This window comes from Cutaneotrichosporon oleaginosum, assembly GCF_008065305.1.
Source record: "Cutaneotrichosporon oleaginosum strain ATCC 20508 chromosome Unknown ATCC20508_contig06, whole genome shotgun sequence".
Classification (NCBI taxonomy): domain Eukaryota; kingdom Fungi; phylum Basidiomycota; class Tremellomycetes; order Trichosporonales; family Trichosporonaceae; genus Cutaneotrichosporon; species Cutaneotrichosporon oleaginosum.
In genome coordinates this window covers 1188852-1205130 of record NW_027072175.1, presented here as the reverse complement: position 1 = coordinate 1205130, position 16279 = coordinate 1188852, and the positions used below count along the sequence as shown (strand labels likewise).

General features: G+C 56.0%; 9 protein-coding genes across 9 annotated transcripts; 6 read left to right on the top strand and 3 right to left on the bottom strand.

Annotated features, from left to right (window-relative positions):
* Positions 1–846: 846 nt before the first annotated feature.
* Positions 847–1784, bottom strand: COLE_06895 (uncharacterized protein; the record flags this gene model as incomplete). Its single annotated transcript, XM_018426564.2, has 2 exons — positions 847–1016; positions 1067–1784. The coding sequence occupies 2 exons, from the start codon at positions 1782–1784 to the stop codon at positions 847–849; spliced, it is 888 nt and encodes a 295-aa protein (XP_018280017.1).
* A 245-nt stretch (positions 1785–2029) lies between these two features.
* On the top strand, positions 2030–3393 carry COLE_06894 (uncharacterized protein; the record flags this gene model as incomplete). Its single annotated transcript, XM_018425743.2, has 6 exons — positions 2030–2230; positions 2274–2420; positions 2460–2750; positions 2789–2891; positions 2937–3248; positions 3287–3393. The coding sequence occupies 6 exons, from the start codon at positions 2030–2032 to the stop codon at positions 3391–3393; spliced, it is 1161 nt and encodes a 386-aa protein (XP_018280018.1).
* Positions 3394–3730: 337 nt separating this feature from the next.
* Positions 3731–4701, bottom strand: COLE_06893 (uncharacterized protein; the record flags this gene model as incomplete). The annotated part of the gene is made up of 4 exons (XM_018425744.2): positions 3731–3881; positions 3915–4217; positions 4252–4505; positions 4549–4701. 4 exons carry the CDS (start codon positions 4699–4701, stop codon positions 3731–3733), a joined length of 861 nt encoding a protein of 286 aa, XP_018280019.1.
* A 738-nt stretch (positions 4702–5439) lies between these two features.
* COLE_06892 (uncharacterized protein) lies at positions 5440–9413 on the top strand (the record flags this gene model as incomplete). The annotated part of the gene is made up of 7 exons (XM_018422746.2): positions 5440–5468; positions 5501–5566; positions 5610–6098; positions 6136–6479; positions 6515–9071; positions 9106–9277; positions 9315–9413. 7 exons carry the CDS (start codon positions 5440–5442, stop codon positions 9411–9413), a joined length of 3756 nt encoding a protein of 1251 aa, XP_018280020.1.
* Positions 9414–9581: 168 nt separating this feature from the next.
* Positions 9582–10149, bottom strand: COLE_06891 (uncharacterized protein; the record flags this gene model as incomplete). Its single annotated transcript, XM_065626507.1, has 4 exons — positions 9582–9749; positions 9787–9845; positions 9889–10062; positions 10101–10149. 4 exons carry the CDS (start codon positions 10147–10149, stop codon positions 9582–9584), a joined length of 450 nt encoding a protein of 149 aa, XP_065482201.1.
* A 510-nt stretch (positions 10150–10659) lies between these two features.
* On the top strand, positions 10660–11857 carry COLE_06890 (uncharacterized protein; the record flags this gene model as incomplete). Its single annotated transcript, XM_018422748.2, has 5 exons — positions 10660–10703; positions 10738–11081; positions 11120–11359; positions 11408–11661; positions 11705–11857. 5 exons carry the CDS (start codon positions 10660–10662, stop codon positions 11855–11857), a joined length of 1035 nt encoding a protein of 344 aa, XP_018280022.1.
* Positions 11858–12218: 361 nt separating this feature from the next.
* Positions 12219–13370, top strand: COLE_06889 (uncharacterized protein; the record flags this gene model as incomplete). Its single annotated transcript, XM_018422749.2, has 6 exons — positions 12219–12246; positions 12292–12477; positions 12517–12762; positions 12804–13136; positions 13171–13283; positions 13317–13370. The coding sequence occupies 6 exons, from the start codon at positions 12219–12221 to the stop codon at positions 13368–13370; spliced, it is 960 nt and encodes a 319-aa protein (XP_018280023.1).
* A 693-nt stretch (positions 13371–14063) lies between these two features.
* COLE_06888 (uncharacterized protein) lies at positions 14064–15702 on the top strand (the record flags this gene model as incomplete). The annotated part of the gene is made up of 5 exons (XM_018421287.2): positions 14064–14192; positions 14227–14552; positions 14589–14744; positions 14788–15514; positions 15550–15702. The coding sequence occupies 5 exons, from the start codon at positions 14064–14066 to the stop codon at positions 15700–15702; spliced, it is 1491 nt and encodes a 496-aa protein (XP_018280024.1).
* A 79-nt stretch (positions 15703–15781) lies between these two features.
* COLE_06887 (uncharacterized protein) lies at positions 15782–16117 on the top strand (the record flags this gene model as incomplete). The annotated part of the gene is made up of 1 exon (XM_018427215.2): positions 15782–16117. One exon carries the CDS (start codon positions 15782–15784, stop codon positions 16115–16117), a length of 336 nt encoding a protein of 111 aa, XP_018280025.1.
* Positions 16118–16279: the final 162 nt, after the last annotated feature.

Sequence of the window (16279 nt, the reverse complement as noted above, 5' to 3'; positions counted from 1 at the left end):
CGAACTCGACAAGTGGAAACAGTGCCTGACCTGAATAACACGAAACCAGTGGAAACTCTGGTCGAGGCTGCTGTGACAACTGAGGTGCAATTTGATTGTTACGTTTTTGTAGAGGGGCGACATACTAATTGGTTCATTTTATACTGGCTCAAGCCAAAGTTTCCCTCAGGATCGCAGAACAACGTGCTAGTGAAAGGAAGAACAGAAGGCTTCATTCTAGGCTTGGGGACAAACCTTCTTAACACAGTCCCAGGCTGTAAACAGCAATACTTGTCACTGAATTGGCCGTGCCTGCGAGAACGAACTTCATCCTCGGGCATTACCATTTACAATATTGGGAGACTTTGGACCAAATCTTCGGTTGGTTGAGACTTCGAACAGAGTCTGTTTCAGGCAAACCTGCTTTGTACAGACTGTACAATCGAAAGGGCGAGTTTTGCAAAGCAGGACTACCGATGCTGGATGAAGCGACTGTGAGGTCAAGGTGTCGTAATACACCCTCATCAGATCCCACAAGAGGTTTAGCTTGTCTAGGCACCAAGCCAGGACTTCACGCAATATATGACAGAGCGTCGTCAGTACATGCATATGAGTATCTACGGATGCTGACGTCTCCGTGGGTTCAATTCACTCTTCTTAGCACTCACTACTTTATCTCTACATCAAAATGGGGTCTCAGCTAGCAGTCATCCTCCCGATGCAGATATCCAAAGGCGTATTCAAGTCTGAATGTTCAAGTTTTGTTTGTTCGAGATGATTGTATGCATGTGCCAACCATACCGTATGCATGTGCCAACCATACCGTATGCATGTGCCAACCATAACATATAATTTTGTAAACGAGCTTCACTTTGTGATGATGCCATAAGTGTGTGGTGTCGTCGCCCACCAGGGCTCGTCCACCGGCATAGCAAGATCAAAATCTTTCCACTCGCCAGCGGCAAACAGCGAAGTTGAAGTGTCGCGACAGAGGTCACAGCCGCCCATGAACGAGGGCCAAATGAGATTTAGAATGCCTGGATAACATGAGCGATGGAAACCTCTCGTATACGCCAAGGGTGCTCACGCTGGTAAACGGTCATGAAACCGCCCTGGCTGCGGTTGCACTTGACGTGCTCATACACGAACCAGCGACCCCCCGGCTTAAGATACGTGTAGAGCTCCCGGATGTTTTGTTCGGGCTCGGAAATACTGCAGAGACACATGACGGTGACGATAGCGTCGACACTGCCCTTGGCTATGAGCCCGGACCTTCCAATATCTTGAATGCCCACCGGCACCACTTCGTAGCGCCCCTCGAGACCGGCGTCTTGGACGCGCTGCCGAAGGGCGGCGTGGTGATCAGCGTTTGGTTCTACGCCATAGACCTTATCGACTCGAGTGCGATACCCGCCACTACGTTGGCGGTTTCCATCGTCCGATAGGTACTTGTCCGAGAAAAGGTTGACCCAGTTGCCGCTGCCAGGCCCGACTTCGATGACCGTACCGCCAACGCCGCCGGGAAGTATGGTGCCATCGTCATGCGGACTAACGATTGCCCCAGCACGGACGCGGCCCTGCAGCAGAGGGACCACGCGAGCCTCGGCCCCTTCGCGGACCATTGGGCCAGCAAACCGCCAAAGATTGGCAAACCAAATGTAGCTAAACTGGTCAAACGATACGAACGCTCCCCACTGGCGATCACGGAAGATCTGGAGCACAGTGGATGGCAGGTATGCCGCAGAGAGGCCGAGGAAGACGACGGGCTCCCACAAGCCATATATGACGTCAAGGATTGAGGCCATTGCTGCGACAAACGTGTGGATTGAGTGCGCGAGCAAAGATGCAGGTAAAGGCGAGATCAGAGGCGGGCTCGAGAACGAAAGGATGGAGAGACTGAGAAAACGGACGCTGAGCAGGTGGGCGAGCCATGATCCGGGGCCCTACACCCACCGGCTAGTTGAAACACCGTTTGGTCACGTGAACTCGAGACCTCCACTTTCACGGGCCGTTCTGTCGATTTCTTCGTCGTGAACATACTGCCATCAAGATGCAGACCACCGACCCTAGCCTTCTCTTTCAGACATCTCAACAAATTGCTGATGCTTCCAACCTCGAGCGCAAGATTGAGGCAGCGCAGAACATTGGGGACCCTCTGAAGCTGGGCAGCAAGATCCTGGGCTTGATCATTTCAGAGGACGACGCTTGGACCGCAGAATCGGGCTGGCAAGCTCGATGTGTTAACCTCACAGTGGGAATAGTGACATAGTGCAGCTGAGAGCTTACCGGTCTAGTCGGGGAAGACTAAGAGAGTCTACAAAGGCCACAAAGGCCCCGTAACTTCAATTTGTCTTTACCAGGTCCAGTCCGTCGACCGCAGCCCATGGTTGGCGCTCCTGACTGCTTCGTGGGACAAGACGGTGCGAGTGTGGGATGCCAAGGTGAGTTTATCAAAGGATTGGGTCTCACTGACCACTAAGTCAGGTGAACAGCGGTTTGTCTTGGAGGGCCACGCGGACTTCGTAAAGTCGGTGACCATTTTGCCTACAAATCCTCCCCTCCTTCTGTCCACTTCCTCGGACAAGTCCTGCCGTCTCTGGGACTTATCTCCTCTTCGGACAGGGGATTCTCCCGTTGCTCTCCAAACTGTTAAAGATCACACTCGACCCGTGGAGACGGCCGCGTTTCGCATCCCGGACGACCCTGCGTCGCCTTTAACCGTGTGGACGGCTGACTCAATGGGTGTCATTAAGGAGTGGAAGATACCGCAGGTACGTCTGGATTGCACCAGCTCGGCCGACTTACCCAGGTTGTGCAAGGCCTGAGCGCCCCCTTGGCTTTCTCTCGCAATCTTCCTGGACATGAAACCAGTGTCTCGCAGCTAGCCGCCGTCGATGATGGACTATGGAGTGGTGAGCTTTCCCCGATGGGCGGATTCGACAGTAGCTGAGCACCAGCTTCCATGGACTACAGCGCTATGTTTCACGGCTCGCCTTCGGCAACGCTCGTACACCCTCGATACGTCAAATCCGTCCTTCCATTCCCTGACGGTATGCCTTACATCTTGACAGGCTCGGAAGACCAGCACATTCGGGTTTGGGATGCATCAAATCTGGAACGCACCAACAAGACGCCACTGTCCGTTGTCATCGGTCATTGTGGAGAGGTTACTGCATTTGCGCTTTGGGCCTTCGAGCAGGACGGACGTCACGAGGTGAAGGTTGTTTCGGCGAGCCTGGATGGAACCTTGCGACGATGGTCCATGAAAGGTACGCTCTGTCAAAACAAGGTGCTAACACCTTTACAGAGCTGCTGGATCCGCCCAAGCTCGACTTCAAGCCCCAAACGATGGAAGCGCTGATGACCGAGGAGGAGGAGAGGGAGTTGGCCGAGTTGATGTCGGACGATGACTAGCTCATGACGTTCGTAATCTCAAACCTCGGATGGTAGACGTCGCAGTTGCGAAGCAACTGGACGCAATTGAGCTTCCTTATGAAACATGATCGCGATTTTAGACCATCAGCATTGTGAATACAGCATTCATGCCCAATCGTCCTGTCCAACTCGTGAGCGATTCACGTGCCTTCCGTGCGATTGAATATATGTGTGAATCAAGCCGTTTTGATGAGAAAGAGAGGTGGAATCATGACAACCTTTGAACTACCCATGCCATGTTTACATGGGACTGTCATGCAATGCACCACTGAATCTAGGAAATGATCTGATGAACGAGTCGGGTCTCCGTTACCGTTTACCTCTTGTCGGCGAAGTCGAGAACCGAGTCTACATAGTCACCGAGCTCCGAGCATTGTTCCAGTTTAACACGGAGAGCCGATGACGCCGGTAGGCCGTAGATGCAATAGAGATGGGACGCTAAGAGAGCGTCGAGCGGAGTCGGTGACCTTCTATCAGCGAGTTTCTAACCAGGAACGCACGACGCCCCATGCGCCCAGGGCGAACCCGTACGACCCCCTAGCTTGATCCGGAGCGCCTCGAGTGCCTCAATGCCAGCCTCTACTAGCTCATCCTCATCAATAAACCGCTCGTCCCCTGTAAACGACGCAGGGAGGGGAGTCGTCAAGCCCGCGGACAGCGGTGGGGGACCGGGAATCATGAGAGCGATTTCCCGCGAATCGCCAGACATGGACACGATGTATGCTGGCCACAAACGGACTAGCACCAGCTGGGCAGTGGCCAGTGCATTGTCGTACGCGGCCTGTGTAGGCATTCCGTGAAGACTGCGCATGAGCTCCTCGTCAATCCGTAACGCACGAAGCTGTCGGCCCTTTGAGAGGATGCTGAGCATCGAGCCAACTTCGAATATCGTCTGCAGCTACGAGGCGGTTCTCACGTAAAAGATGAAGAGCAGGAAGCTTCCCTGACGGGGCGGCCGCTACGTTGGCCCACACACGGCTGTCGACATTAACTCCCCGAAGCAAGAATAAGAGCTGCACTCGGAGAGCAACAGGGCAGCCGGAGGCCCAAGGCCGCTGATGAGGATGGTCCTCAGCAATTGGAGCACTGATCTGACAGTCAGCGTCAGAGGCAGGGTTTGATTCGCGAACGCACCCAGAGACTGTAAACGGCGTTGCTGGCGCTTCGAGCGGCGTCTTGCCTCCAGTCGAGAACATCTTCCTGCTCAAGGGTCACCAACGGAAACTGGGCATAGATGGAGTTGACCCATTGCGGTGCTGCAATTCTGGAATTCGACGCGGTGGCCATGGCGAAGGAAAATGGAGCGCCTCTTTCGCGCTGTACCCTCGAGCTAGCTGATCAAGGACGGCTTTAGAGTTGGCTGATGGCATGATGGAAGTCATCAGTGGATTGAGCATGAGGGTTGGATCCTTAAGTGAACCCCCCAGGTTGCTGTTCCTGGGCCCGGTATCCGTCATCCGCGTCATCGCCTCGACGCCTCGCCCATCCCCCATCACGCTGCTACTCATTCACCATTGCACCATCTCGCCATCCTCCTCACAATCCTAATCTCAAGCATCCAACGCCACGCCTGATCCTCTCGTCAGCCTTGCAGCATGGCCAATCTAACTGGTCAAGAGAAGCAATACTATGACCAGCTCTTCGACACGGTCAGCAAGGATAATGTACGTCTGAGTTCTCGTCGCCAAGCCTGACAGTCGAAGAGTGGTCTGCTCCCCGGTAGAGACGCTCTGCCTCTCCTCACCGCATCAGGTCTACCGCAGCAAATTCTGGGTGAGATCTGGACAATCGCCGACCCCGACAACAACGGCTTCCTCACCCGTGACAGCTGGTACAGGGCTGCTCGACTAGTTGGATGGATGCAGAAGGGAGGCCAGACGAAGGTTGAGGCATCCCTCACAAGCAATGCTCCTCCGTTTCCGAGGTTCAACGGCTACCCAGGTCCACCCGCTCATACCCCCGCCACTATTCTACCACTCTCCGCAAACACCACAGGCCAGCAAGTTTTGACTCCCCTCACCGCCGATGACCGCACGCAGTTCACCCGGTTTTTTGTCGGATGCGGCCCACAGAACGGCCTCGTCAGCGGTGACAAGGCCCGTGATGTGTTCCTCAAGAGCCAGCTGAACTATGACAAGCTTGGCCAGATCTGGTGAGTTTGAGGGCAATGTCATCGCTGTTCTCTGACGCTCAAGGAATCTAGCGGACACGCAGCAGCGAGGAGCTCTCGATCTTCCCGACTTTATCATTGGCATGTGGCTTATTCGTAACTGTATGGCGAATCCGAGCCTGTCCCTCCCCGCTGCTCTTCCTCCGGGGGCGTATGAAGCGGCTTCAGGCGGTCGTCCCCCTGTGCCTCCGCTGTCTGTGCAGAATACTGGTCAAGCGAGTCCGCTTCAGCGGCAAATGACTGGCACACTCCAGCCGCAGCTGACCGGTCAAAGCCTGTCGGCAGCGGGTCACGCTCAGCCTCGTTCTGCGATGACGCCCACGAGACAGGGTACGCACTCGTCCATTACTGCATCCTCGGCGGCTGCTTGGGACATCACCCCAGAGGGTAAAGCCACCTCAGACCGCTTCTTCGACCAGTTGGACACTCAGAACGTGGGCGTTATCGAAGGAGACGTTGCAGTACCTTTCATGCTTCAAAGTCAGCTGGATGAGGCCAGTTTGGCCACAATCTGGTGAGTAATGCCATTGGCACATCGCTGACGCGAACAGGGACCTCGCAGATGTCCGCCAGGAAGGGAAGCTGGACCGCGATGAGTTCGCTGTCGCAATGTATCTCATCAGCTCGAAGCTTGCTGGGAAGGACCTTCCGACTACGCTCCCCGCGAGCCTTGTTCCTCCAAGCCTGAGGTCCCATGAACTGCCCGTTCACTCGCAGCAGTCGTCCGCCGCAAAAGATCTCTTCGATCTCTTCGACGACTCGCCCACCCAAAACTCTTCATTGGCTTCTGCACCTGCAACTGCGTTCCTACCACAGCCACCTTCAAGGCGTGGCACTGCTCAGGAAGCCGCAACACGTCGCGTTGAGACTACCCATACTGGTCAAGGCCCCACAGGTCCGCCTTCGTCCGCTTATGTTCGCTGATGCCAGGCTTGGCAGCAATGTTCTCGAAACCTACAGCTGCGGCTGACCTTCTCGGGGACGATGCTCAGGAATCTGCCGCATCGTCCGTTCCAGACGCGTCTGCCGAAATTGGGAACAAGCGGAATCAGCTCGCCAACACCGTCCGTTCACTTACTGATCTTCAACGCAATCGCACCGATCTCGAAGAGCGTAGCGCATCCAACGCGTCGCAGCTAGAGCAGTTAGAATCCGAGCTGGCCGTCGCTCGTGCGAAGTACGATGAGGAAACAAAGATTGTGGCGGAGCTCCGCCTGAGGGTTGGCGAGCAAACTGCACGCCTCAGTCAGCTACAAGCAAATGTCATATCGGCGCAAAGCGACCTAACCGCGCGCAAGATGGAGAAAGATGAGCTGGAGCAGACTTTCCTTCGCGATAAGGAGGAAGTGCGTGGACTGCAAAAGCGCATGAAGGAAATTGAGGATGAGAAGACAGGCATCAAGCTGCTCCTGGAAAAGGTCAAGAAGGAAGCTCGTCAGCAGAAAGGCATGGTCTCGATCGCCAAGAAACAACTGTCGACCGCCGAAGGATCTCGCGATACTCTTCAGCAGCAGGTCCGTGAAGCTGAGAATGCGGCTGCGGCCGAGACGGAAGTTCCCGAGGCTGCTTCAACGCCGCGTGCTCTGAGCCCAGATGCGACCGGTACATCTCAACGCTCCTACAACCCATTCGACCGCTTCAGCCGCAAGCGTTCGCAGGGGTCTAATTCAGGTTCCATCTCGGAGTTTGCGACGCCCCTTGCGTCCCCTGGCTTCGCTGGGGCCGCTGTAGGCGGGGCCGTCGCCGCCGGTGCGGCTGTGGCTCACTTTGGGCTGCAGAGCGATGGCAAAGGCCCCACAATTTCATCCCCGCCAAGAGAGGAATCTGAAGTGGACGCTTTCGGCGCCCCCATCGAGCATTTCTCCTCGGCGCCCGGCGTGGCCACGACAGACCCATTCGGGGGTACACCTTTCGGTGACGACCGCCTCGGTCCAAGGGGCGATGTTGACGATAAGTCGCCAACGGTAGGCTTTGGCGACTCCTTTAACGCAGCTGCCTCGCAACGTGCCCCAGCTGATGCGAACGGTGCCTCCACTGGTATGTCCGACTTCGATGCCGCGTTTGCCGATTTCGACACCAAGGCCGATGCAACATCATCAACTGACACGCATCCTGAGCTACAAGAGTCTGTTCCGACCGAGGCGCCCTCCGCATACACTGGGCCGTCTAGCGTTGGCGTTGGTATTTCAACTCCATCCGCATTTGACGCGGACAGACCGGAAGCCGAGCGCGCAGCCGATGCGCAGGGTGTGCCTCCGTCCAGCATCACAGCCTTAACAACCGCTGACAAGATCGGAACGGAATCCTCTGATGACGAAGACGAAGGCCCGGAAGACCTGGAGGGTCCTCGCAGAGAGTACCCGTCTAGCCCCCCTCGCCGGATGTCTCCGCCACCAGTCACTGGATCTCCACCCCTCTCAGCCGCCGCTTCGGGCCCTCCAGAGGATCTCCACCCCAAGACTCGCCGCAGCGCTCCGCCACCCCCAGCGGTTCGTTCATTTGGGGCTACCTCTCCTCCGCCCGCCATTCGCTCATCCGGACCAACCTCACCAACTGTACGCTCGCCTGGAACAACATCTCCTCCCATTGCGCGTTCGCCTGGGGTTGTCTCCCCTTCGCCTGCGGTATCACCACTAACACAGTCGCCCACTGCCACACGTGGCATTGACCCCTTCAGCGGCTCAGTTGCTGCCTCCCCAGCCGTCGCTGGGCCGCCGGCACTGATCCCTTCCCCTGCGGTCCAGTCTACATCACTCGAAACCACGCCAGCAAAGGCTGATCCTTCGGCCATTTCTGGAAGTCAAGCCGCCGCCTTTGCTGAGGGACAAGATCCTTTGGGTAGCGCAATCCCCTCGAGCAGGAAGGAGATCTCCGCAGATGGGGCCAAGGACCAGTTTGATGACAGCGATTTTGATTTCCCGGATCTTCCCTCGGCTCACTCAACGCAGGTTCCGCCGCAGGCCTCAGCCGTTACCACCTCATCCTTCGATGACGAGTTTGCGACATTCGACGAGGAATTTGACCAGACACCCTCCCACGTCAATGATAATCTGGATCAGTCGAACTCGAACTCGCTCAGGCAGTCTTACGAGGTCGTCCCGTCTCCGCAGAGGTCTCGTGCACCTGATCTAGACGCTTGGGGTCTGAGCGGTGATACACAATCCGCCAATGCCGGCGCCATGTCGGCCTTCTCGTTCGACGACGCCTTTGGCCAGCCGCAGCACCTGGCGATGCCAGGGGGATTTGATGAGGCATTCGGTCAATCTCAAGAGCCGACTCAGCGGACAACGACTGAACCCAACTCCTTCAATGACTCATTTGGCGAGCCCAAACAGCTACCTGCACGTGCAACGCAAGATGGATCCCGACCAGAGGTCGTTGATGATCCCTTCGGTGCCCCGCAGACGGCGGTTGAGCCCAACAATTCCACGACACAGCAGGCGCTCTCCTTTGACGATGCGTTTGGTGGCAGCTTCGTCCCCGAAAGGTAGTAGTGGGAATAATCTTGGCTGACCCTTTAGCAACAAACCAAACGACACAGTCCCCTCGACCAGCGGTCCGTCCACTGCTGGTGCTGCCCCCCACGCAAGCGGAGACGCTGTCCCACCTGCTCTTCCTCAACGGCCATCTGTTCAAAAAGAGCCCAGCACGAGCGACCTGCCTCAGCCTGATGACCTAAAGGAAGTCAAGAGGGTGAGCACATGCGATGATGACAGCTGACCTTACTTAGCTCTGCGACATGGGCTTCCCTCGTTCTCTCGTGGTCGAGGCTCTGGACGCCAATGGGTATGATTTCCAGAAAGCTCTCAACGTCCTTCTCGTCAAGTAGCTCACTCGTGCCCCATTGTCCCATAAGGGATGGCGGCTCGGGTATTTATGCAGAAGAGTGGTACGACTGGGCATGTCTAGCGATAAAAGGGTCTCGTTCCTCTCTCCCGCACTTCGATACATGAAGGAGGCAGTAGCTATCATGTACTTATGAGCAAACCAGCTCTTGTTATGGACGCTTTACAGCAATCTTCAACCATGTCAGCATGTTGACACGGGAGAGCCGGCTCAGACCAACGATAGAAAATTCTGCAGCCGCGTTGAGGGGCAGGGCAGCGACACCGACAGCGGTGCGAACAGGCATCGACGCTCCCTCAGGAAAGCAGCCACCGTAAACCTTTCGAGTCAACATGTGGAACTGTAGACTGACCCACTTCATTGAGGTTAGGTAGGTTGATGCCGTAATCGCAGATGAAAATGGTTATGCTGACGACAACACAGGTCAGCCGCCACTCATTATCCGTCCTCTTCCATACCGTCCGAAAGGTCTAAGTTGACATGCGAGAGACGTTCCGTCGCATTGCGCATAGACTGGATCGTTTCTGCCTTGACTCCACCGCTCACAAGCTGACCTGAAGCGTCTGTCCCCAGCACGCCAGCCAGATACACCGTGGCCCCGGATACGATGAGGTTGTTGATGATGGGGTTGGCTCACGTCAGGCTAAATTCAACGGATCAAGAGACTCACGCTTCGTGCCGTTCGCGGCCTCTATAACAATTTTGTTAGGGTTCGTCATGACGTCCCAGTGTCGTTGTGGTGGGGAGACCGGAGGGTCGTGCCACTCTGCGGCGAAGTCCTTTAAGCCCACCAGCACTCAGCGATGCACCTGTACCCCGCCGGGGTCGGGTAATTTGAGGGAATCTCTGATCCCAGAACGCCGAAGTTGAAGTTTCACGGAGATGGCGCGGACGGAGTCTCCGGGAGGCCCATGTCAGGCAACACACAGAACCGCCTCCCCCGCGATTGCGCAGCTGTGGCACTCATCTCATACATGAGCAACAGCTTAAACCAGATTGGGAGGCTTCTGCTCGTGCATGCGGGCACTCCGAGTTACTTCCCCGCCCATCGCAATCGGTTGGTGCTCACGACAAGCCATAACGGATGAGTATGAGCAACGCTGCATCCTTACCAAAGTGCCCTCCGTTCTGATCGCAACCACAGCTCAATGAACCGCCTTCAGAGGTACGACCAGAATGTCTTCAGCATTGCGGACCTCCAGCGAGAGGGGACGAAGAAGTTGTCAAAGATGATCGGGGAGTACTACAACGAAGGGGCAATGGACCTTTTGAGGTAAGTGCTGCGTCCCAAAGCAAGTCTCACTCAGCATGAACGACAACATTGCCGCTTTCGACCGCGTTCGTCTCCGCCCACGCGTGTGCATAGACGTTTCGAAGGTTGAGATGACCACCGAGTGCTTTGGCGCCAAGGTCACAATGCCTTTGGGCTTTTCCCCGGCGGCGATGCACGGCATGGCTCACATCGATGCGGAGCTGGGCACTTCGCGGGCTGCTGCCAAAGCTGGCTGCAATATGGTGCTGTCCACCTGGTCAAATCATTCCATTGCCGACGTGGTCAAGGTCGGCAACGGATATGAGAACGCTTATGGTCAACAGCTCAGCATAGTCGAGTGCTGGGACACCAACTTGCACATGATCCGCAACGCCGAGAGTGAGTGACTGCACTGGATACCCCGCTGACCAGTGCAGAGGCAGGTTGCGCAGCCCTCGTCCTCACCGTTGACTGCGCCTACCTCGGCCGTCGGCTTAACGAGTACCGTAACGATTTCACCCTTCCCGAGCACCTCACCTTTCCAAACCTTCCGCCCGGCATTAATCCATACAACTTCGTTCAGAACGACCCTCGCACTGCTTACGACCGAGCTTTCACTTGGGATAAGGTCAAGAAGATCGTTGACACGACCTCGTTGCAGGTCTACCTCAAAGGAAGTGAGTGACTGACGCAACCCAACACTATACACCACGCTCACTGTGAAGTTCTTACTGCCGAGGACGCGCTTCTCGCCGCAGAGTCTGGGGTCCATGGCATAATCGTCTCCAACCACGGCGGCCGGCAGCTAGACGGCGCCATTTCCACCTTCGACGCGCTGGAAGAGATTGTCAATGCCGTCAAGGGCCGCATACAAATTCACTTTGACGGCGGCATTCGCCGCGGCAGCGACATTTTCAAGGCGCTCGCTATGGGAGCTGATTATTGCTGGGTGGGCAGAATTCCGGTGTGGGGCCTCGCGGTAAGCATGTGCAACCTGAGAGGCTCGTTGCTAACAGTAATAGTATGACGGCGAGAACGGTGTAAGCCTTGCCCTCAAGCTGCTGCATGACGAGTTGCTCATCACCATGGCCCTCTGCGGCTGCGCTAAGCTAAGCGACATTCGACGCAGCCACCTGGCGCGACTCCGTGGAGACGGCACATTCTCCAAGCTATGATCTTCAGTCGAGACGGGCTTCGTTAGAGTGATCAGGAATATGCATGGCTACTGCACTTCCCGTTCGTGTGTGTGGCCTGAATAGGTTTACTGGACATCAGACCATAAGCCCCACATCCGGAATCGTGGTAAAGCAAATCCGTCTGGGATGCAGATATCGCAGGCGACCGTCGTCTGCCGATATTTGCCGTGCATTGGTCGGATCATGACGTAATAATGTGTCAGCACCATGCTCGGCTACGATTCTGATCTTCCATACTCCGCACAATATAATTATTGCCCCCCGCCCTCAGTCCGGAGTCCGCGCTCTCACCCAATCAATTGCACCTTTACCGGGGCCCTTCCAGTCAGAGATAAACGACATGAAAGTTCTTATTCTCGGCGCCAGCGGTATGTTCGCAGTCCGGCTGCAATATGGTTGTGCTCATGATTCAGGCTTCATCGGCTCCGCGGTCACTCACGCCTTCGTTCGCGCCGGACACATTGTTTGGGGACAGACCCGATCTCAAGATACGGCGGACATTCAGTTCGGTCCTCGGGAGATCATCCCCGTCGTTTGCGACCCCACGACAACGGAGGGTCAGGCTACCTGGACCAAGATTGCCAAGCAAGTAGATGCTGGTGAGCCTGCCAGGTAGCAAGCTGAACTTACGAGCTCAGTTGTCGATTGTCTCGCCGCCGGAGGCGCCGAGCAGGCACTTAGTATTCTCAACGCCTTCCTCGCCGCCGTAAAGGGCCGGCCCAAAGGCTCTCCCCGTCCGACCTACGTTTACTGCAGCGGGCACTATGTGATGGCTCGAGGTTATGGAGGCCTGGACGAGTGGTCGGACGAGCGCCAGCCTGCTGAAGCACCTATCAATAAGGGGACGATCTGGCGCACAAAGATCGAGGGAGCTGTTCTGGGAGGTATGTCAACACAAGTCACCACGACTTCTCTGATCGCACAGAGTCCTCAATCAACGGCATTGTAGTCCGTCCGGCGTGCGTGTATGGCAGCAGCGGCTCCTACTTTGGCGATTATCACTTCAAACCGGCGCTCGAAGCGTTGAACTCCGGAAAGTCGGAATTCGACTCGATCATCTCTGCCAACGGCAAGATTCTCACCATCCACCAGGACGACGCAGCTGAGCTGTTCGTACGTGTAGCTGAAGCGGCGCCTGTTTGCCGTGGTCAAGTCTTCCTTGCAGCCAATCCGTCCACCGACAACATCCGCGACATTCTGGATGCCATTGTGCGCATCACTGGTCTCAAGGCTTGGAAAGCCAAAGCGCCAGCGGACGGTGAGGCGTCGATTTGTGACAAACTGACCGACAGCGTACGAGACCGCTTGGATCACACCATTGCTGGCGCGTCCATCTCTTGGTAATGCCCTGACTGGATGGCAGCCCAAGCGGATGGCGGTGTCTGACGGTATGGATGTTTATTGGGTGAGCAGGACAATCAGATTACACTGATGATAGATGTCGTTCGTCAAATCGGAAGAGTTAAAGAAGAACCGTCAGTCGAAGATGTGAGGGAGCACTGCTGAATGTATTGAGGATGTATCCAAAGTACAGCCTCCCAGTTTGTACAGAGATCAGAGACCAGGTTGCCCCTTCGTCGCATATTGCGACACGCGCCCTCCTATCCGTGACGTAGTGCATTGCAAGCGTTTAGAGTGGATAGCGTGTTCAAGGTGATTTGATTTGGAAAGTGTAGCGTGAATCGAGAGCTCAAAGCTGCGACATGCGACACATATCTTTACATGCAGGCCCCGTCCAACACTCAACGGCAACGTGTCGTTTGATCTCTGGGGTGAGAAACCCCAACATAGGCCTCTGAAAGAGGCCAAGTCATACTCCGCTGTCAGACCATGGGCGAGGGATGAGAATGCACCGCATCTCACGTAAGTCGAGTGTCGCACGGCGGTGCAGTGTCGCGGAGTGTCGCGGTGGGAGTGTGATGATGAACTGAGCAAGCTTAGGGCGCAAGGTCGCGCGCTCACGAGTGGGCCTTCCCTGACGGGTTGGCAATCGCGCTTATCAGCGGAGAGCGGATCCTCCGTGCCCTCGGTCGGTCCGATGTTCCTGGATCCGGCAGCCTGGCGTCATTTCGCATCACGACTGCATTGGATCATTGGAATAAGGCGACGGGGGTCGAGTTCATAACGCTCTCCTCATTGCCATGCAAGTCATTTTGCTACGTTCTGCCACTCACTTACAAGCATCATGGACAACACAATCACCGTTGAGGGGGTCACCATCAATACTGGGCTCTTCATCAACAATGAATGGGTTAAGGGCCACGGAAAACCCCTCGAGACGATCAATCCGGCCACCGAGGAGGTGATCGCCGTCGTACGTGGCTACCGAGACCCAACTAAAGTTCTAGGTGCAGACCGCAAGCAAAGAGGACGTTGACATCGCTGTAGAGGCAGCGCGTGCGGCGTTCGAGACGACCTGGGGTACCGAATGCAGCGGGCAAGAGCGTGGGCGCCTCCTCTTCGCCCTCGCGGATCAGATGGAGAAGCGCATCGACGACCTTATCGCCCTCGAGATCGTTGACGCCGGCAAGCCCATCGCATGGGCGCGCGCCGACATGGAGGATTCGATTGCCTGCCTGCGCTACTACGCCGGCGCCGCCGACAAGATCCAAGGCCAGGCGATTGAAATGGATGACAAACACAAGTACGCGATCGCCCGCAAAGAACCCATTGGGTAAGCACCTGTCACCTCAGTATCAGTTAACACCAGCGTTGCAGCCCAGATCGTTCCGTGGAACTATCCGATTCTCATGCTGGCATGGAAGGTTGGCCCAGCTCTCGCCGCTGGCGTATCAATCGTTTTCAAGCCCGCAGAGCAGACTCCACTCTCGACTCTTCTATTCGCCCAGTTGACCAAGGATGCAGGGTAAGTTTAGCACGCTTGATTATTGCGCTCGCTGACCTTGCAGTTATCCTCCAGGCGTCTTCAACGTTCTGAACGGGGTCGGGGCTGTCACCGGTGACGCTCTCTCACGCCACATGGACATCGACAAGATTGCTTTCACAGGCTCAACAGCGACTGGGCGCCGCATCGCCTGCGCTGCCGCTGAGTCCAACCTCAAGTCTGTCACACTTGAGCTCGGTGGGAAGTCGCCGAACATTGTCTTCGAGGACGCCGACCTCAAGGAGGCCGCAAAGTGGGCCGCCTTTGGTGTCTATGAGAACATGGGGCAGTCTTGCAACGCTGGATCGCGCATCCTCATTCAGGAGTCGATCTATGACAAGTTCCTCCCGCTTTTCGTAGAGGCTGCCCAGGCCTTCCAGGTGGGCGACACAAAGGATCCAAACACATTTCAAGGCCCTCAGATCAGCAAGATTCAGTTCGAAAAGATCCTTGGTTACCTTGAAGACGGCAAGAAGGAGGCCAAGCTTATTACAGGCGGAAAGCGCTTCGGCCAGAAGGGCTACTTTGTCGAGCCCACTGTATTTGGCGATGTCGACATGACTATGAAGATCGGGCAGGAGGAAATCTTTGGCCCCGTTGCCTCCCTCATCAAGTTTAAGACTGAGGCGGAGGCCATTGAGATCGCCAACGACACGTCTTACGGCCTCGCTGCCGCCGTCCACTCGATGAATTATGCTCGGGTTAACCGTGTCACGCGCAAGCTCAAGGCCGGTACTGTCTGGATCAACCAGGTAAGCAGCGTCAGGAAACGATCACTGACGGCCAGTACACCGTCCTGTCGCACCAAGTGCCGTTTGGTGGTTACAAACAGTCTGGCTGGGGCCGTGAGCTCGGCCTTGAGGGCCTCGAGCCATACCTTACAACCAAGGCAGTGCACCACTACTATGGCCCGGAGTTTGAATGGCCTATCAAGCTGTAATCACGCTGAGAAGAGAACTGAACATGTAGGCATAGAAGCCACCTTCGGGCGGAATGAGCTAGATGAAAGCGGGATTCTGATGCGAACTCTACTGGAGTGCAGTTCCGTAGCCGAAGTGATAATCCTCTGCCATTTTTGCTTGCTTGCTCCCAGCTCTCTTACATGCATGACTGTTGCATGTGTGTGGTGTAAGCCCAGTCTTCCGCTGATCGCCGGTCTCGCCGGCTCGCCAGATCGCCGGATCGCTGAGTCGTGGTTCATCCATCACACGCCCCGTCTGATTCCGCTCGCGGTATTGGCAGTCTCCATCGGGGACCCGCGTTTGCCTCACTCGTGTCTTCGCATGGTTAGCTATCTATCTCCCGTCTCTGCTCTTCTCGTTACAACGCTCTCACACCATCCAACACATGCCTGAAGCTGGAGAAGGCTCGAATCCAGTGCCTCCACTCGTCAATGATGATGGACGGGTGCGTTTCCTGCGTGCATGCGATCGTTGTCGGTAAGTCGTAGTCGCCCGAGTGTTGTTTGTTGACAGGCAAGAGTTCGCAAGATCAAAGTAGGCTTCTCTCAATCAGCA